The following is a 21,310-nucleotide window of genomic DNA, read 5'->3' on the forward strand; positions in this document are numbered from 1 at the left end:
CCATGTTGTCCACATCCCCTTTTGAAGTACGGTGCCCAGAACTGGACACAGTACTCCAGCTGTGGCCTGACCAATGCTGCATAGAGGGGGAGGATCACCTCCCTGGACCTGATTGAGATGCATCTATGGATGTATGACAAGGTGCAGTTGGTCTTCCTGACTGCATCTCCACACTACCTGCCCGTATTCATCTTGGCAAACCAAATGACTCCAAGATCCTTTTCTGCCTCTGCACTGATGAGAAGGGAGTTCCCCAGCCTGTAGGTATGATGCTGGTTCTTCCTCCCCAGGTGCATCACCTTGCACTTGTCAGTGTTGAATCCCATCCTAGTCTCGTCCACCCACCCCTGTAACCTGTCTAGGTCCAATTGTAGCCTATCCCTTCCTTCTAATATGCCCACATTCTTCCCCCCCGCCCCCCACACACAAATACCTTAGTGTCGTCAGCAAATTTGAACAGGGTGCTATTTACCCCCTTGTCCAAGTCACTGATGAAGATGTTGAGCAGTGCAGGCCCGAGGACCGAGCCCTGGGGGACCCCGCTGCCCACAACCCTCCAGGCTGAAAATGATGTATCCATCACCAATCTCTGGATGCAGCCCTCCAGCCAGTTGGCGACCCAGTTGACTGTGTACATGTTCACACCACAGTCCCCCAGTTTCTTAATGAGAACGGGGTGAGATACAGTGTTGAAGGCCTTCTGAAAGTCTAGGAAGACTATGTCCACTGCTACCCCTGCATCTATTGACTTGGTGACCTGGTCATAGAAGGCCACCAGGTTGGTCTGACAGGACCTGCCACTAATGAACCTGTGTTGGTTGCCCCTAAGCATCATCTCCCCTGCTGGCCCCTCATGGACATGTGCCAGAATAATTCTCTCAATTCTGTCCACCTGACACCTATGACAATATTTGAAAATTACTTATCCGTATATCATGGCTAAAACTGAGGAATCTGGACAATTACATTTTTAATACTAGAGACCTAGGCTGCCACATGACTGTCTTATAACTGCTTAAAACAAGTTACAAAGGAAAACTGCATATGAAACAGAGTAGACTGGAAAGCACTTTTATGTGTGCAGCTATTTAACTTGGCTATGGAAATGAGGTTGTGATTGCTGGGAGGTGTTATTGACTTAGACCAAAGCCTTGTACTGTGAGCTAGAGCAGTGGTTCTCAACCTTTTTTGCACCAGGCCCTATTTGTAAACATCAATGACTAGTCCTGACCCCATTCCCCTCACTTCTAACACGCTGCCCTTGCCTCCAGTCTACCAGTGTGTTGGGTATGGGGAGGATCTAACCAGCCCCTGCAGGCTGGAACTCTGCCGGCCTCCAAGGGAAGGCTTATGGCTTCTCATTTCTTTCTCCTTTTAAAGGAGAATCCATTTTTAAAATGTTTGAAACCCTTTTGTATATTCTTGTGACCCAAAGATTGAGAATTGCTGAGCAAGAAGATTTCTAGGAACAAAAATCCCATCACATTTGATTAAAAGATCAGGGAATTCTAGTTTTCTTTATTACATGAAAGATTAGCTAACAGCCTGGTCTATGTATTAGAACTTTAATCTGTGTGTGAAGGCCAGTGGTACTGCTTGTGCAAGAGGCTCTTATTAATTTTCTCTCTTAAAATGATGGGTTGATATGACAGCACAGTTTAGAAAAGGTAACTTTAATAACCCACGGATGTAGCTGGACTGTTGGTAACATCCCTGCAGACTACTGTCAAGATTAAGACGCATTATTTTTGGAAGAACAGGCCAGCCAGACAGTGTTGCAGCAGTTATTACATTTGGTTCATGTTTCAAAGACATGTCCATCAACTATAAGAACTGGTGCACATACCATTAGTTGAGAACACAAAGTTTCTCAACCTTTTTTGAACTTGAGACATCTCTCACTGGACTTGAGGCACCCTTCCATAACTGTCCAGTATTGACTGACACCTGGTTTCAAAAATTAATTTTATATTACAGTGCTTGCCTCCTTGCACAGGGATTCTAACAGTAAATTCAGATCTTGATGCAAGTGTTTCATAGTCAGCTGCTAGGCTGTATGTCATAAAATTGTTTTGGGTTACAGTTCATACCAATCATGAACTAGCAGTATAAATTGCAATGGTTCCTTGCTAAGTTGTGGTTCTGTTTGTCCCAGAACAAAAATATCCAGTCCAAATTCAGGGAGTGCCTGAACTCAGTCCTGCTTTTCTGCCACTGATTCAACAATCAATCCAACTGTACAGTATTTTTGGGATAAACTGCTAGTATCTCTTATATGGAATGCTTTGTCCATTGTCCTGGGATATATGATAAAGATGTCTGTACATTTGTACTTTGTCTTGATTAAATGATTTATCCTGGGATAAATAGAGAGTCAGTTTGCACTCAGTTTGGAAAAAATATTTTGACTGAGTTGAAGAGAACAATTGTGATAATGTCTCTAATAAGAGATGCTGCTTATTTTAAAGTATGTCTTGATTTAAGGAGTTGAGGTTGGTGTTGCTGGGGGGCGGTAGGGTAGGTTGTGAGAGACCTGGTGGCTTTTTACCTGTCCTTTTTTTTTTTTTTTTTTCCCCCCCACCCTCCTCCCACCTCATTCAGCTGCGCTGCTGTGGGATCCGCAACTCGTCAGACTGGGAAAATACTGTCTGGTTCAAAGAAACTAAAAATAACAGTGTACCCCTGAGCTGTTGCAAAGCAACTATCAGCAACTGTACTGGTAGCTTGACCCACCCAATGGACCTTTATTCTGAGGTAAGACAGATCTGTGAAGTTGTCATTTTTTCAGCATCTCACTTGATTATCACATTCAATGAATTCCTTTTGTGGCCCAAACAGTCTTGCGTATTTTTTACGTATTATGTAATTGATCTGGGTTTTTTATAAGATTGCACTTTTTTCCTTTTTTTAGCTTTCCCTTTCTAAATATCAGCTTCATATTTCTAATTATTCTGGTTTAGAACTGTAACTTTGTGCTTGGTTCAACTATCCAGCTCTTTGAAGGCAATTTGTTTTTTATTTTTGCTTAATAGCTCGCTAAGCTCTATGTAGAGAGCCTACACAATACTTTCTGGTTTGAGCCCTTCTTAAAAGGTATGGGTTTCTTGTTTCAGGGTTGTGAGGCTCTGGTTGTAAAGAAGCTACAGGAGATAATGATGTATGTTATCTGGGCAGCACTGGCATTTGCTACCATTCAGGTGAGACCAAAAGATTCTTTAGCTACTTATTTCACATAGATTAAGCTATACTTGATTATGGAAACTTGAAGTTCAGTCGTTAGCGATTTCAGTTTTATTCTGACTTACAATTCAGTAAACTTTTCAATCTAAATATTTTAACAGGCTAATTTAAACATGTTAATGACCCTTTAACATTCTCTGTTTCACTCTTACTTGCATAGTCCATTTAATTAACATTACTATTCATTTTAAATAAACAGGAGTCATTCCTTGGTGCTGCTGTAGGGAAGTCTTGTTTTTGTCATTACTGAGAGTGTCAGAATTTTTTTTCCTGTACCTGAAGAAAGGTGTTTGTGCCTGAAAACTTGCTAAGAACAATTTTTTACAACTATTTAGTTGGTCTAGTAAGATATCACATTTACGCAAAGAATCTTGTCTGCCTATGTCCTTGGTCCGATATGACTACAACCAACAACCCTAAAGAATTTTTTGACAGCTTATCCTGTCAGTGTGGAAGTGCTCTTTGCTTTGTAACCTAATCCTGCTAATTTGGTCTAGTGGGGAAAGTGAAACTGTAGCCTGAGGAAACTTCCTCTGAAAGTATTCTGTATTAAAAGTTATGTATGCCCTAGCTCAAACATGGCAGATAGTGACTGAATTTTAATTAGTGTGTTGTAACAAACACATTTAAAATGCTGCATATCCATGGTATGTTCTTCTACATATAACTTATACCTCAATGAGTAACAATATTGCAATACCTACTGTGAATATAAAAACTTAAGGTAATAGTGATGTAGCTGTGATAGTCCAGAAATTGACACGGGTATTTCTTGGGGCAGTATCTTTCATTGAACCTCCTAATGCAGTTGAGATTGAGTTAGACAAGTGGCTTTCAACCTGTGGTCCACAGACTCTTGAAGGGCCACAGACTTTTTTACAGAAAAAGATCTGAGAGCCTGGGGCAGGCGGTCAGACCTGATGATCTGTTTAGGTCCCTTCTGACCGTAAGTACTATGATACTATAGACTGCCTAAGGTGTCCACAAAAGATGACTGTGATCAATCAAAAGTAGAGATGCACCAGTACATTGGTCCATGTAGTATTGGCATTGATAAAAGGAAAATTGACCTTATCAGTGATTGGCCAAAAAAGGCTGATGTGGCCAGTAATGTCACTGATAAATGCTGTGTGCAGCTGCAGCAAATGCATGGTCAGAAATGCAGCCTGGAAGCTTAAAGAGCAGTGTCTGCCTGGTAAGCCTGGGGTGGTGGGGGCTGGAGCTGTAGGTGGCTTATCTGGGAAGTGGGGGAGGGGCAACAACTCCCAGCTGCTGTATGCATGCCTGGGAGAGGCATGTGCCCTCCCCCCAGATTTGTGTGTGGGGCAAGGGTGGGCTGCCTGCTATGAGCTCTGGGCTGGGGCCTGTGCCAGCCTCTTCCTGGTGGAGGGGCTGCACTTTGGGCAGGGTAAGTGGCAGTGGTGCTGGGAGGGGGGCTATGGTGAATTTTGGGGATCAAGGCCTAGGGAAGGGAAGGGTGGCCATTCTAAGAAGGAAAGTTGAAAATACATCTTGGTATGCAGTTAGACTTTAAATACGTTAACATCTACTGTCAGATGTCTGTGTATCTGAAGTTCTGGATCTCTGTTCATCAGCTTGAGTAGCCAATACTTTTTATTAGTGCAGTGAGATTTAATCAGCTGTCTTTTTTTTTTTTTTTTTAAATGTGGCATTAGTCACCAATGAAAAATGTAGCTTTCAGGCTTGGGATTTTCTTTTAAGAGTAAATGTCTAAGTTATCTTCTGCCTGTTTAATGTGAGAGAGTTTTAACTACTACAGTGTATTTTGGCTTTTCTGAAGACATAATACATTAAAAGGTTTGTTGTAAATTTGAGCTTTTTGGTGAAATTAGTCTAAAGGTGCATTTTTGCAAAAGATTCTCTATAAAAATGCATCCAGGGATGGTAAAAATGCTCAATGCCAGCACAGCCGCAGTTATCTGGATGTGGCCTATATGGCTCCCTTGCACTAAATTGGATTGACCAAAAAATCAAAGTTAACATTGTCCTTTTCTGAAAGAATGTTTGGAGCTCCTGTCTGCAGAATAATGCATTTTTTGTGTTGGTGTTTGAGAAATCTGTTCTTGGCGTTGTACTTGTTCTGATCAGTGTAGTTAACGTGAAGTTTCCATAGAGAACTACTTCATTCTGTGTATAAACTGTCAATATCTGGAAATCTTAAAAATTAAGTGTTCTTGTGGTGTTTGCTTGGCATTACCTTTTTCTGTAAAATTGTTAATGCTATACTATGAGAGCCTAAAGATAGAAGAAGTTCTATCAGAATTCTTTCATACTGTAAATATTTAACGTATGGGTAGGAGTATTGGAACAAAGTTTGTGATGGTGACCTTTCTTTCAGTGCTTAGAAATAATTCAGTGTTCTGTTTATCATAAAGACCTCCTGAATATTTACTTAACACAGGGGTTCCCAAACTTTTTCTTATTGCATATACCTCCTTCCAGGTTTACGAGATACCCCTGTACCCCTACCAGTATACACTTTATATTGTAACCCCTTAAATGCCAATGATTATCATAATGATAATTAAATCTGCTATTACACAATTTCTCCTTGATATGCATACCACAGTTTGGGAACCCCTAACCTAACATGATGAAAATTGTTGAATTCCATGCTGGCTTCTTATAGAGGAACATAACAGCCGCTAATAACAGGCTTAAAGATAACAGTCTTAATAGAAACTTATGCTTATATGTGCTAATATTCAGAAATCTATGTAGAGCAAAATGGTTTGGCCTCTGTAATGCTTTCAATGCCAAACAGCAGCAATGCCAAACTGTGGGACGGAGCTGTGAGTTGATCATCTGGAGGGCATGGTGGGGTGGTACAATCCTGGGGTGCTTGCAGCGGTGGGAACTATGTGCCTGGATCTGCACGCAAGATGAGGGCGGGCTTTTGCTGCGGGCTGGGGCAGCACCGAGCTCTTCCCAGCAGGAGGCTGGGCTGAGGCTGTACTTGGGGTGGGCAGCAGCACTGAGAGGGGACCTACGATGGGGCTGCAGCCACCCCAAACTTCCCTGTAGTCCCCTCCCCAGCATTATCATCGCTTGCCCCGAGTGTAGCCTTTGCCCCACACTCAGATCCATGGGCACACTTTTTTTCTCCACCCCCCCCTCCAGTGCCCTTCTGGGGTGCATGCAGTGGCAGGAGCTTCCACCCCCACAACAAGTTGCTTGCAACTCTGTCCTGTGCCCTGCCCCACTCCCTCCCTCACCACTGTGGCCTCAATCTGTTTCCCATGCACCTTCCCTTACAACAGCCTTACCAGCTGGACCTGGCTACTTTCCATGCTGCCAGGCTGAGCTCTTGGCTGCCTGCGTGTTATACTGCAGTTGTGCACATGCCTAGGGCACTTTATTGGCCACACTTTCTGCCGCATGGGCCAAAAAACACCAGTTGCTGATACTGTCAATTTTTCCTTATCAATACTGATCCTGCTGATCCCATATGGGACTGATGTATTGGTGCACCTCTAGTAAAAACATCTTATTTTCAAGATTTGCAGCACTATAACCTCTTCTTGATGAGTATGTGAATTTTAAATTGAATGAGTTTTAAATCGGTTTATTTATCACAACCAGATGTGTTCCTCCTCGTCTTGGTTTGAAATAGAGTGGAAAAATGGCTATTATGATACTAAATATGCTAGCTTTTCAAGCAAAGGTTGTAGTCCTCATTTTGCAATTTGGTGCGGAGTGGTGAAAAGGTTCCCCAACAATGATAGTTTGCAACACTTTTTTTTAACAAACCTAGCTCCTCAACATGGGGCCAGAACTCCTGCTACTCCTCCTGTCAGCAAAATGTATATCTCTTGGTGTCCTCTCACACTCCATGGTTTGTTAATTCTAAGCAAGCCTATTCATTAGGTAGCTTCTGTAGACTGAGTGGCACTTACTTTGTGTTTTCCCCATGACAGTAATGACTTTATTGAAAGAGACTTTACTGCAGATGTAATATGGATTCTATGTGAACTTTGTTTGCCAAAAAATAAAGAAACAGGAGGGAAGTTTTCTGCCTGCACCAAGATGTTTAACACGTCTTAACTGTATAGGAAAACATTTCAAGCAAACTGCAACAGCCATTAATAAAATGATTTGGCACAACTAAAAAGATATGGTATTCAGTAAACAGTTTTTATTTTTAAGATGCCTTTTGTAATAGCACTGATCACTACCTGTCAGGCTTACTGAGTTGTACAAATTGATCATGTTTGTTAAATGCACAAATATTTTAAAACATTCATTTCAACTAATTTATTTTTATTCAAACTTTAGCTTTTATCTGTCATTGAGAAGCGTGCTTTTTAACTAACCAAACTTTGTGACCGAGTCTTTAAAATGGTCTCTAAAGCTGTAGCATGTAACATGATGGTGACTTAGATGAAAGGAAAGCTAAGCATAGTGTCAGGATGTGCTGTACATTTCAAGACTTAAATCCAGTCCAAGGTTTTGATTAGTCACCTTCAAGTCTAGGTCACCTTCTCTGACCTAGAAATGCAAGTTAGAGCACTTGGAAGCCACCTCTGCTCCCCATAAAAAAATTTTTTTGCATTCTTTTTGTGCGCACAGATCTTACTATGATTTAATTGTGTTTGGGTAATATACAGTAAGAATACTTTTTGCAACTTTGCTTACAATAACTCTACATTGGGATTGTTACCCATGGCGCTCCTACTTCTAGCGAATTCAGCTTTTGATTTATTTTAAAATGTCTCATTTAGCACCCTGTTAGAAATTGTCCTTCCTACTAGGAAACAGGATTTTTGACACTGAGCTTTCAATGGCTGAGGTATCTAGATTCATCAGACTAGAGAAGCTGATTGTGTGCTGAGTCCCTTAAGAAGACAAAGGAAAGTTTTATTACAGTTTTTTTTTTTTTTTTTTTTCCTGGACATACTCCTTGAGACCTCATTGTATATCACTGTCATCTTGCATAGTCTTGTTATATAATTGTCATTGAAGGACGTGTCTAGTTTTAGGGACAGTTTAAATTAGATGCTTTCATTTTACCATTTCATGACTCCTTTAAAGACTGGGGAGGAGGGAGGGTCCTTTCCTTCATGTCCTTGAGACACAAGGTAGCTAGCAAGGTAGCACATTAGTTGGAGGGCTGCGCCTTGGGCATTTCTGTTGTGGAGTGGAAATTGCAACCTCTGGGGTGCCTTTACTGCCTGCACCACCGCAGCCCTCTAAGACTGGGGGTAAGAAACTGGGAACAAATTGCAGAAAAATTTTCTGCCAGCATACGTAGTGTCAACTTTGTGTTTTAAGCTTCAATAAGAGAACACAATTGGAGTTTTCATATAATATATTAGCAGGGTTAACTTTTGAGCTCAATCTCTGAAAGTTCTCCAAATTCAAATTTCTTTATAGAAATTTATTAACCTTTTGATTACCCTCCCTGAAAAGGTGTGCGTTTAGTTAATATGTATTGTGCTAGTAGCTGCCAAGAAAAAGTAAATGCCTTTAATGCAGCAGTTCCTAAGCTTTCTTATTGTGTACCCCTTCCAGATTTACCAGCTGCCTGCATACACATACCAGCATGTTTCATATTGTAAGCCCTTAAATGCCTTTTTTTTCCATAGACATTAGGGCTGGAAGGGACCTCCTGAAGATCGAGTTCAGCCTGCCGCCCAAAAGGCAGGAAGTCAGCTGGGGTCATAGGATCCCAGCAAGATAAGCATCCAATTTGCTCTTGAAGGTGTTCAGTATAGGTGCTTGAACCACCTCTGATGGCAGGCTGTTCCAGACCTTCAGGGCTTGGACTGTAAAGAGATTCTTCCTTGTGTCCAGCCTGAAACTGGTCTTGCAGTAGTTTATAACCGTTGAACCTTCTCATCCCTTGGGGCACTCTGGTGAACAAATGACCACCAGTATCTGGGGGAACACCCCTGATAAACTTATTGGTGGCCATCAGGTCACCCCCAAGCCTGCGCTTTTGCAGGCTAAAAAGCCCCATGGCTCTCGGCCATTATTATTATTATTATTATTATTATTATTATGCCATTACACAGTTTCTTCCATGTACCCTCCCCCCAGAAATGTCTTGCATACACATACCAGTTTGGGAACTCCTGCTTTAATGAATTGGTAGGGAGACTGAAGTTTACAAATCTGTTCCTGTTTTGGAAATTTTTGCCTCTTTAATAGTAGTGTGTTGTTTTTGTTTTTGTTTTTTTTGTTTTTTGTTGTTGTTGTTGTTGTTGTTTTTAAAAAATTCATGTGAAATAAGGAAAACCCATTCAGTTTTGTTCACTGTTTAATCTTTGGCCTTAATAAGATCACTCATTTGACTGAGTTGCCAGGAGTTTGAGACTTTCAGGTAAACTTAAGTACAAAGCGATGCAGAAAGGTTACTTAAGTAATCATATAAAAGGGTTTAATGTTTCTTTAAAGCATCAGTAAAATACCTTCACTGCCTTCAGGTTCTTCTAGAAGCATTGTCCATCAGGCTTGGCATAATTTTATTAGAGGCCTGACAAAATAAAGTTTGTTGCTGTTGTTAAAGATTGAAAGTTTGAGCAGAACTATTAATGTTTTGGCACCAAGGAAAAAAACCCCAGCTTTTGTTTTGTAAATATTCTATTTGAGGAGTTTGATACTATAACCATAATTGTTTACCAGCTAATTTCTGAATCAACCCCATTTCAAACTTCTCTTTTGAGAGGGGGAATTCATAATTTGTTGTTGACATGGAGTTTCAAGGAAAATTTAGGGTCACACTCACTCTATCTCTTCCCCCCCCCCCAACTGGTATAATTCAAACATCTTGTCACTATTGGCAATGTAGATCTGTCTTCCATAAATTTGAGGGGTCACCTTATTTTAAGAAAGTGTAATCTTATCAGTTAAGCAAGGTGAAATAAGGATCACCTAATAACAGGAGTCAAATTTTAAATGTGTCATGTATTTTTAGATCTGATTCTTAAAAAGAGCCTTAGTTGACCAGGGCATCATGAAAGGCATGAACTTCTTCCATAGTATTTCTAAGAAAGTTCTACTTTCCACACTTGTGTTGAATATTAATAAATTGAGCTTGTATGAAATTTAGATCAGCTTGCTTTCTATATCAACTAACAGATTTTAACAAAACTTAGAGTTCTATGTTACAAAAAAGACTTGGTATAGCTACAGTCACAGTGGACCAGCTAAAAATATATATGTCTAATTGTGGACAATAGATGTAATTTTTCTTTAAGACTCTTTCCTCTTTTTAGAGGTGCAGATATGTCTTTTAGTTAACTTTTTTTGTGGATGATAAAATTTCATTAATCTTAAATGCTAAATACCATCTTGTGTAAACAGGCCTATATTTTCATGCATGCTAAGAATTTCAGTGTTAAGCTTCAGAATATGAACTGTGTTTAGAGGAAGTCCTCAAAATACAAAAATGCCTGAAATTTGTGGACACAATTGCATTTTATTTAGGCAGCTAATATTCTAAGAGCTTATAACAGTGGTGCTATACTTTACCCGGTGGACCAGATGAGTAGTTCCTAATTTGTCCATGGGCCAGATGCAGCTAGTGGTTCCCATTTGGCATGCTGGGCCAGGCATGGGGAGGGAGTGTGGGGCTTGGTCTTTTGGCAGTGAGGTGGGAGGTGGGGGAGCAGGATTGATTGCTACTGTTCCCTCTGCCAAATTTCCAGACCTCTGGGGAGCCGCACAGGCCAGTTGCCATGGTTCTGTGGGCTGGGGTTGAGCACCCCTAGTTTATACAATTAAATGAGTGAGCTTTGTATGTATAATCTGGCAGGTATGGATTCTTGGGTCAGTCAGGTCTAGAATAATAACTTTACTATTTTTGGACAGAAAAGGTGGAAGTTGCCTATTATGTGAATACTAGTTGTAAATACAGAATTCCTGGCACTATCCTTAATCAGAGCTCTTGGGGAGGTGATCTCTTTTTATTATTTGTTAGACCAACTGTATAGTTACAAAAAAAATTTTTTTGCAACCATCTAGTTTGTCTAATACAAGATATCGCCTCCCCAATGGTTCTGATTTACTTTTGCCTGCAGAGCAACACGGCTACATCCTGTATCCATGGCATTATACTTCATATTTGAAGTTTTGGTTAGAGTGTAATATAATGATGGGTTAGTTTTCAATGATACTCCATTCAGGAATCCTTATGGTTTATTTTAATGACTATCCAGTAACGGAACAAAATAAGAAAGACAAAAATTCTGAAGGTGTGGTCTTTTTGTCATAGAAATCTAACATCTGCTTTTGCCTGAGTTAGTGTTTGGTTGAAGGTGTCTGAAGTGAGGAGATGATTCTGGTTAAATATACAACACTTCATAATTTCCCTACAAAAAAGCAGCGTGGGTGTTTCATTGAACAAGGGTATTTTCATTCTGTTATACAATTTATCTGGCTTAGTGCTTATTTTTCATAGAAAAGGGGGCAATGAGAGAGGTGTCTAAACCTTGCTACCTTCTTATATTCACGTATGAAGACACTGTCTTCCTCAAGAAGTCCCATAATCATGGACCAGCTATTGACAGTTCTGCATCTTTCACAAGACAGCATTTTTACTGAGGGCACTGCACTTAGAAGGGTTATCACTGGAAAAATCTTACCTTGAATAACAAACAAATTTCAGCTCAGCTTGATTCACTTTCACTGTTTCTGTTGCAGTCTACGTCTTAGGATGAATCTTGCTCTGCCTGTGACCCTCTTTAGATAGTTACATTAATGGAAAGACTTCCTTTTATGCATCTGAATAAATAAAAGATAACTGTCAGACTTTTCATCAAGCATCATGAAAAGTAAAAAGCTAGGTACTGAATGGTGTTTCAAAGCAGATCCAATTTTATTATGTGCTGCTTCCTCCAACCAAATAATTGCTTTTGTGAAGCACTTACAGCTGTAACAACATCCATCTCTGATGAGAAGCCTATATAAATTTGTATGCCAAATAGATGCAGCCCCCCACCAATCCTGGTATACTGCCAGTGGCCCTTTTTGCTGCAAATGTTGGTGTATGGTACTCTAAGAGAATCTGAAGTGAAGACTGCTTTCTACAAACATGGCACACTTGTTGGAAAGTCCATTCTCAACTAGGGTTTGCCTTTCTTTATATTCAAGTCAGGTTGTGGTTATTAAACTGTTGTGCAGTTTGTACATTCTGGATTACGGTAACACAGTCATCACGTATTATTCTGCTTTCCTCTATGAACTGTTAGCCTTTCATTGATAGCAATTAAATATTTAAAATACATCATTTCAGTATTTTGCATATTTATTTTATCACTTATTTCAGCTATTCTTCACTTACTTACAGAAACCAAATCTCTTGTGAGTGTCTTGTATACTCAGTTTTTTTTCTTTTTTTTCTTCTTCCCTGTAGCTGCTGGGCATGCTGTGTGCCTGCGTAGTGCTGTGTAGAAGGAGTCGGGACCCTGCTTATGAACTTCTTATCACTGGAGGAACCTACGCATAGAAAATTATGCAAAACCTCAGCTTGAATCTCACTTATTTCTTTGGAAGGTGAATGGGCCAGGTCTACTGCAGTAGCTTTCCTGTCTATGTAGACTTAGCTAAAGCACACCTTGCACAAATAAGGACAGCTGTAATGTACACTGGTGATGGGCAAAGCAACTTGGCTTTCCACACACCCATATACTTACCTGTGAGTTTCACTATTTTAGCCAGCTATTCATGTATCTAAATATGTTTTAGTATACTAGTAAACATTCTACTTTCAGAACCATTTGCAAGTTGAGTGTAATTTGGTTGACATGAAAGTTAAGACGTGTACCTAATTTGGTAGATTACTTCTAAGCATTAACTGACTGTTTCTTGCATAGAGAGAGAGCGAATCCTTTAAATCTTTACTCCGTGGAACCTTTTTGGCCAAAGTTGTACAAAGGAAGCCAGCTGTATTTGACATTATATTAATTCTTGCCCCTCACCAGTGTTGTTTTGAAATGCCTAGGTGAAGTCCAGATGTAAATATGACTACTAACCAAAATAATTTTAGAATCACATGACTGTGTACTTTGATCTTTAAATTAAAAGATCAAATCTTCCAAATGTTAGTGTTTTAAAATACAAGCTGGCTCTTCAGGAGTATAATGTATGCACTACTGTTCTATACTGAATTATTTCATTTTTCTATGAACAGCTGTTTTGTGTTGAAGTGAACTGTTACGTTGTAGATCTTTAAATTTGCTTGGAAATAATGTAGCCATGTAGAGTAGCAAAACAGTATGTGAAAGTGATTTAAACTGTAAATAGTAAACCTGATTAAATAAAATCTCTGTACATCTTCCCCCCCCGCCAACCCATTTGCTTATTACACGTTCATTTTGACACATTGGTTTCTACTCTAGACAATCCAGTCCTATAGTACTAGAACTAAGTAAATAGAGTTCCAATGTAAAAATCTCAAGTTTGTGTCCAGTTCTGTCTTCTGAAGTCTGCACTGTTTTCTGGATAAAAGCTAGGCCATTTAAGATGCTTTCTTGATGTTTGTTTGTACTAGAACTTTGTGCTAACCTGCTCAAAGACGAGCACTAGAACTAGGAGGTATCTGTGCAAGTCTTAAAAGGTGAGCAAGGATAAACTGGACTGAAATTAATGGAGCCATAGAGTTAATCCTTATCTGATGCACAACTAGTGCTTTTTGTTGGACCTCTTCAGTCTGAGTCCACTAATTCCATTGCAGGAGAGACTTGGTTTCTGCAAGACTCAATTTATAGTTAAATACAGCTGCACATGTAAGATTATCTTCAAATCAGATGTGTTCAGATAATTGTATAGTGTTTGTGGTTCCAGGGTTTGCAATGAAAGCATCATATTATAAAACAAAACTCTTCGGTGTTTAGTCTTTTATTCTTAAATTAACTAAAGATAATCACAATGTTTGGGTACTATGCTGCCAGACATCTGTAAAAACATTTTAGGAAGTCAGACAATCTCTGAACACAAGCTTCAAATTTTCTGTTTTTGGATCTTAAACTTTGGAACTGGTTCTGGTTGTGGACAAATAAACTGACAGATGTTTTGAAGTCCATGAAGCAGTTCTGCTTCCCGACCAGGCCTGCTAAGGAATGTTAGAGAAGAGTTGGAAAGGAGAAGGAAGAAATCACTTGTGTTGGAGCAAGATGTAAAAGAAACAAACATACTGGGAAATCGGAGCATTTCATCAAATATCTGATATATAATGCATCAAAGCTTTTATTTTAAATGCTGCCTGAGATGGTTATAATGCAGGTAATATTGTTGACAAGCAAACCACTTCTCTTTAATATTGATTGTGTAAAAGAATGCCTGATGGTGCTATATCCTGAAGAATACCGTCTCAGCTGAATTCTCAAATATTGTATTTGGTTTGGCTCCATAGTCTTAAGGTACATCTACATTGCCTCAGACCATACTAAGGAGACAATGTCACCCTTGCTTGCTCCTGTTCTCTGTACTGAATGCCAAAAAAAAAAAAAAGTAACAAAGAAGAGGAAGTAGAACAGGGTGTGTCTGACATGATGGTGCCCCATGGCCTGGTCTAATGTAGTGTAGCTAAGCCTGTAAGATCATTTCTGTACTAAGAAAACTGTTCTTAAACCCACTGTCCCCAATTCAGATTTGGCCAAATAGAATGTAAAGATTTGATGCTGATTTGGAGAATCGGTGACTGGGACATAAACACAGCTTTAAATGTTTCTCAGCATATCTTGAGGTACCAGGTGTGGCTCATGAATGCTGCAGTGCTGGGGTAGATGAAGCATCCCACAGGAGTGTGGTGGGGGGAGGAGCATGTGCTCTGCGGCAACCCAGAAGCGGACTGGAAGTACTCCTGGTCCACTTCTGGGTCTGCCAGGGAGCGTTCTGGATGGCTTCTTTGCTCCCCTCTTGTTCAGCTGCAGGAGGGACCCTCCTGGGTCTCCCCCCAACCTATGAGGCACTAGTCACTAAGCTGGGGGCAGGGGGGCAGCATGGTCTCTGGAGAACCCAGAAGAGGACTGGAAGTACTTCTGGGTTTGCTGCTAAGTACACTGGGGAGTTGTTCCCCACCCCATACCACCCCCACCATGCTCCTGAGGGATGCTCCATGGGCCCCAGCATCACAGCATTCACAAGCTGTGCCTGCTATCTAGAGGTATTTAGAAAAAACATTTAAAGCTGCGTCTATGGCCAAATCTCTCCAAATCGATTTGGAGGGTTCCAGTTTGATTTTGGAGAAATTAAAGGGGGGGCCTCCTGCTTCTATTCAGATTCAGAGATTGGGCCACCAAATCAGGCTGAATCTCCACTGAATTGAATCGGCAGCCGAAGCTTTGCACAGCCCTAGTGTTTAGTACCTCAGATCTTGGAAGATCACTGTGCTTTTGATATTATTGTGGCTGAAACTGTAAAGTGGCCTTAGTTCAGGAGTCGGAAAACTCTATCTGATTACAAAAGCCCATTGAATTCTAGGAGAAGTCTTTCTGTTAACTTAAACGGGCTTTGGATCAGGGTCCCATCTGGGAAAAAGTTTGTGAGCTGCATATTATTTGAATGAATGCAATGCTTGCAGATTGTCAGCTGGCTCTTTAAAGAATTTAAGAATTCATATCTCTTTTTGTGGCACAACCTATAATAGCTTGCAATTTTTCCTGCAAAAAGCACATCTCTTTCAGATACCTCTTTAAAACTAATCTCATTTAATCCTCTGTGCTGATCTCTGCAGTCTCTCATAGCTTACACATTTCCACTGGGTCTTATTGGGTAGATAGACAGGTCTTTGGGGTAGCCTTTTTATGTACACTGGGGATGTTTAAATACTAATAGAATGAGCTGGGAGCTGAAGAGACTAGTGCAAAGGAAAACTTTCCTAACCTTAAAAACCACCTGAACCACATGCAATGATCTATGAAATGGCAACTGTACATGTCCATTGCCTAAGGCAGCTATACAGCTGATGGATTACAGGATACCTGCAGACTTGTTTCACTTCCTATCTAGCACACAAATTACTAATACCATTGCTAGCTGGTGAGCATTACATTCATTTTCACTGCAGTGTTCTGCCTTGGATTTGGATTTGCTCTGCTTTCTGGCTGAACTTGGTGGTACTTTCAGGGGCTGGCTTAAGGACTGAAAAGGATGGTGGAAGCTAGTAGTACTACCAGCATGTATGTAGACTTTAACCATATCCACCAATGCAAGAGCAATGACCTTGACCTAATCGGCCTCAGTGTTGTGTTCATTACAGCTATGAAATGATGCAAACTTTGTATTGTCAGTGCTTCACCTAGTACAGAAAAAGTTCCTTGAATTTATTCCTCTGTACCTAACATAGTTTGCTAGTGGTATTCTTCTGGATCTGAGGTCTTTTTAACAAAGCTGTAATAGTGGGGATAAGTGGTTTCATTCCCTACAGTGTATCAAACTGCTTGGAAAAAATGAGGCTCAAGTGTTTGGGGGGTGGGGGAAACCAACCCCAAAAGCCCCTATCTTGTACACTATTTTAGACTTTCAGTTGTCTTCCTTTTTTTTTTCCATGCCCCCTTCATCTGCATCTGGCTGTTCTGGGATGATAGTGACCAGGACTAAAAGCTGCAAGAAGGTATAAGTCAAGGCTTTGAGATAGAAAGAACATCTCAACCCAAATTCCTTTTCCAGATACAGTTCTGCAAAATCAGTTATTGGTGGGTGAGAACCAAATAGTGGTGAAAAGCAAATGAGTGCAGAGCTGCAAAGTGATTCTTAGGGGCTGTGGCCTATGAAGTCATATCACTATTTTGCTTCTTCAGTGGTGTCTTCTGTTACAGGGCAGCCATTCTTCCAAGGTGAAATCTTACCAAGAAAATGGGTAACTGGAGCCTTCCATAAAATGAATACTCTCTAGCCTAGTTCCTGTGCTGTCCTGGTGCAGAATGAAAAGCTAAGATGTTTCCCCCTTACTTGCACCGAGAGTTGCACTCATTTGCTCTAAAACGCTGTCTCCTGTTTAACACTATTTTCCTGGTATGTGTGACTGAAGCCTCGGTCATTTTCTTGAATGATGGTAGGAAGGCTTAAGAACATTATTTCAAAGCTTACATTTTCCACATGATCTGCTAGAAAACATGATGCATCTTGAATGTAGTTGCTGACAATCAGGTTAATTGAACTGGTGCTTTGCTATAAGCATAGAAAAGAGAAACCTTCTTTAGTGAATGTAGTTGCCAACAGTAATGGCTTTATTGTTTAAAGCTGGGAGGGAAATGTTGCCTTAGTCCAGAGCCAGCATGCCCTGTAAGAGCACACTAATCTTCTTAGCCTGTTTGTTGCTATACTTAAGGTCTTGGTGAGAGAAGATGAGCATCCAGGAAAGGTGTTACTAATACTTCATCCAGGAGCTCAAGAATAGTAAATGAGTAAAGTGGAGAGACTACACTAAGGTCAAATTTGGTGCCCCTGCTGACTTGCTGTAGTAAAAGGAGTTACCACAATGCCACATTACTCAGTCTGCAGAAACGCTGTACACATGCATCATAATTCCTTAGTGTTGGCTGCTGAATTGAGCAGTGACCTAGTTGGGCAGTAAAACCTTTAACTGCCATTTAGTAGAACAAAGTCACTGTCACTCATGTCTCAAGGAGGTCTGAAACAAGCAGGGCCCTTGCAGTCATTCTCTAAAGACAGAGCTTTTCTCATGTCAGTGCATTGAAGCCTCTTTCATTCATACTTATGTTAACATTCTTATCCTGGGGAGGTTAAAGTTCACTACTTTCCCAAGAAAACTCCCACACTGAATGCTTCAGCTTGGAACCTCCAAACAATTCTTCCTTGGATGCAGCTGTTGAACATCTGCATCCCTGCAAAGAGGAAGAGAATGTACAAAACTCCCTCATGGACTCTGTGCTGAATGTGTGAATTTATCTCGTATACATCCTTCCCATAAGCTCTCCAGTCTCATTACAAAACAAGTGAAAGCTTCATGTGGACAAATTACATTGTGCTCCTTTTGTCTGGATTTTTCTACTGCAAATATTGATCCAACCTTCACCAAAAGCTGGTTTTAGACTGAGCCTGGCATTGAACAATAACAATAATACCATGAATGGCTAAAAGCTTTTCAACCAGAGATCTCAAAGCACTTTGCACGCATGGGTGAGAAGTATAATTTCTGTGATGTGGAAAAGGATAGTGACACTAAGGTTAAATGACTTGCCCCAAGTTGCAGAGAAGTTACTTTTTATTAAAATGGTTTTCCTGGTTTCTTTAAATGACAACCAGTTCTATGCTTGCAGAAAATCTCAGTTGGAAATATGCCAGACTTTCTTTGAAGTTTGCCTTTATCCCTGACCCACAGGAGCATGGAAGGAACATAATATGTTCTCTACAATGAAGCAAAAAGAAATGAACCAAAATGCCACCAGTCCTCTCATTCAGGGTTAAAAGAAACCCTGGGCCTGCTTTGCCTGTCACTGAACTTTGTGGCAAAAGTTCCTCTGAATTAAAGAAGCTCTTAAATGTTAGTTGTTGTTAATAGTAATAATAGTAATGATGCAGTTGTACCCTTCTTTATTTATGGTGTATAAAAAAGTGTGAATACAAACAGTCTTATTGTTTTCACATCCTACCTGAAGGGGTGAGTGTATCCAATCTGTGACAAAGGCTTTCATCATCTGTGCCATCATCACCTTTCTTTCTGAAAACAAGCTGTAGTGGGGATGATTTTTGGGGAGTTGTGGGAAGGAGGACCAGGAAGCTCAATATGTTTAGAGAACATTTCCAATAACTGAGCATGCAGGCAGCCATACTGAGCAGACTACTCCTCTAATAAAGACCCACATTCTTGCAATCCAAATGGGAGTCCATTCAATATTCCATAGAGCTCTGTGCATGAGATAATGCATCATATTAATTAGTCACTGGAATGAAAACCTTGCTTGCAAAAAAAGTTTTAACAACTTGACTAAAAGCCCTTCTTCTTTCCTATTCTGTTCTCTCAGAAATCCTCAAGCTCCCTTCTACTTTAAATCCCCTTGTGAAAAGGTACTATCTACATCTTTCAGCTATTTGCTTTACAGGAAGCAAAGAGGGGCCCGGGTCCAGTTTCTTCTACTCAGCAGTCCACCTTCAAGCAAGAGTCACCCCAGTCAGCAAAGGGAACATGAAATAAAGTCCCATTTCCTTTCTGGTCATGCGTTCAAAATACCCTGAGCATGCTCAGTGAAGCACAGCTGTAACATTAAAGCACCTGAGCAGAGTTTCTCTTTGAATTTAAAATGGTCGTACACAGCACTGACAGAACAACAGTAACTTATCCTGTCACTACTTGCAGTTTTTGCTCAGTGATAGTCTGTTCTATGTCACCTCTAAAGAGACTTGGCTGCCTTGTGCTATGAATAATAGCTTGGCTCTGCGTGATAGTAAGGGGGGGGTGGAGAAAAGAGTACTGTTTAGGAGCAACAGCTGATTTTCAAGCTTTCACAACTTGCCTGTTTTCTGCTCTTCATAGTTAGCACCAGCTTGGGCTAAAGGCTAATAGTGACCTTTCAGAAAAGCTGTGGACAAAAAACTGCATGAAGCGCCAGTCAGAACTGTTTGCCTATCTTAAACTTGTACTGTAGAGCTGGTCAGCACTGAGGCCAGGGGCACTATACTCGAGATACTTCAAATGGTTGGGCTGCTAGGCAAGCCATGTTCTTTGTCTGAAAAGCAAAGCAAATAAAATCAAGAAAGTGCATACTATCAAGAAGGTCTGTGCTGGCATCAGCGATTCTAATGGGCAAGAGCTGAGCTGTCGTGTTCATCTTTGCAAACTGGCCTGAATTAGGCAGCTCCTGAGAGAAGGTCTTTCTGTTCTCCATCTGCTTTCACTTAAGATATGAGGTACCTGCTGCAATCAAGCGTCTCCACCTGGGAAATCCCATCCAGGAAGGAAGCTTAGAGGACCTGGGGTTTCATTTGCAATGGAGGAAAATAAGTTAATTGGCCAGCAAAAGGCAAGGTAAGAATTGTTTCCATTTATTTCACATAAATTCTCCCTTCATCAGTCTGGAAACAGACCAGATTTTTACCTGAAGCAGAACTGGTCACCCCATCTTTGAGGTGACAGACAACTCGGGGTGCCTTTTGCAGCCTGTCATATGTACTATAATAGGAATTGTTCAGTTAATATGCACTTTATGCATTTTATTCCATTATCTCAATACAAAACGTAAGCAGGGACCATAACTGGGGGCTTTCCTCCTCTTCCTCCTTCCCTGAGGAATACCATCATTACTGGGGCTCTCAGAATCCTATTCCCTTGCCTATTTTCTCTTTTTGCCTGTTTGAATCTTTCATTCCTTTCTACACAGGGGCACAGATTCAGAAGGAGGGGCAGGGAGTAGGCCAAACCAGCTTTAGCTTGGTTGTTAGGGCACTCTCCTAGCAGGCATGAGATATGAGTTTGACTCCCCCCTCAGACTGAGGCATGCATAGACCTCTGATTTCGCATTCAGGGTGCAGTCCCTAAACCCCTGAGGTTATTCTTTGTCAAAGAATCACACACCAGACACGATTGCTGTCTCACCAGTGTTAGTCAAACCCTGAAATTTTTCAGGGCCAGGGGAAAGGGAGGGTTTAGCTGAACTTCCTATTCTTGCCAAGGGATTTTCTAATTAAAAATGTGTGTCCATTAGAATTTGAGTCGATCTTAAAGATGTTGCTAGGCCAACACATTAAAGCCTGTGTATCTCAAAGTATCTGGAAGCAAGATTGATCCTCATTTGGAAGCAGGCTAAACTAATCTGGAATAAGTTAGATTTATCCCATAACAAGAATATCCCAAAATAACTTTCCATGGTAGACGAGACAAGTCAGCCAGCCCGGACGATCTCCACCCTAGAGTCCTAAAGGAATTGGCCAAGGTCATTGCAGGACCCCTGGCACGGATTTATGAGCACTCGTGGTGCTCTGGAGGGGTCCCAGAGGGCTGGAAGAGGGCCAACGTGGTTCCCGTCTTCAAAAAGGGGAGGAAGGAGGACCCAGGAAACTATAGGCCAGTTAGTCTTACCTTGATCCTAGGCAAGCTGTTTGAGAAAATTATGCTGGCACACATCCAGGAGGGGCCAGCAGAGGACTG

General features: G+C 40.8%; 1 protein-coding gene across 1 annotated transcript in view; it reads left to right on the forward strand.

The window, feature by feature from the left end:
* TSPAN3 (tetraspanin 3) overlaps positions 1-13,556 on the forward strand; it is a 38,124-nt gene extending 24,568 nt beyond the window's left edge. Inside the window, exons 5-7 of the mRNA XM_019533354.1 lie at positions 2,602-2,754; positions 3,114-3,197; positions 12,617-13,556. Coding sequence (XP_019388899.1) covers positions 2,602-2,754; positions 3,114-3,197; positions 12,617-12,709 — 330 coding nt within the window. The 3' untranslated portion in view covers positions 12,710-13,556. The remainder of the gene's footprint in view (positions 1-2,601; positions 2,755-3,113; positions 3,198-12,616) is intronic.
* The last annotated feature ends 7,754 nt before the right edge of the window (positions 13,557-21,310 follow it).

The sequence above is a fragment of the Crocodylus porosus genome, unplaced genomic scaffold (genome assembly GCF_001723895.1).
Source record: "Crocodylus porosus isolate Cpor-Errol unplaced genomic scaffold, CroPor_comp1, whole genome shotgun sequence".
Classification (NCBI taxonomy): Eukaryota; Metazoa; Chordata; order Crocodylia; family Crocodylidae; genus Crocodylus; species Crocodylus porosus.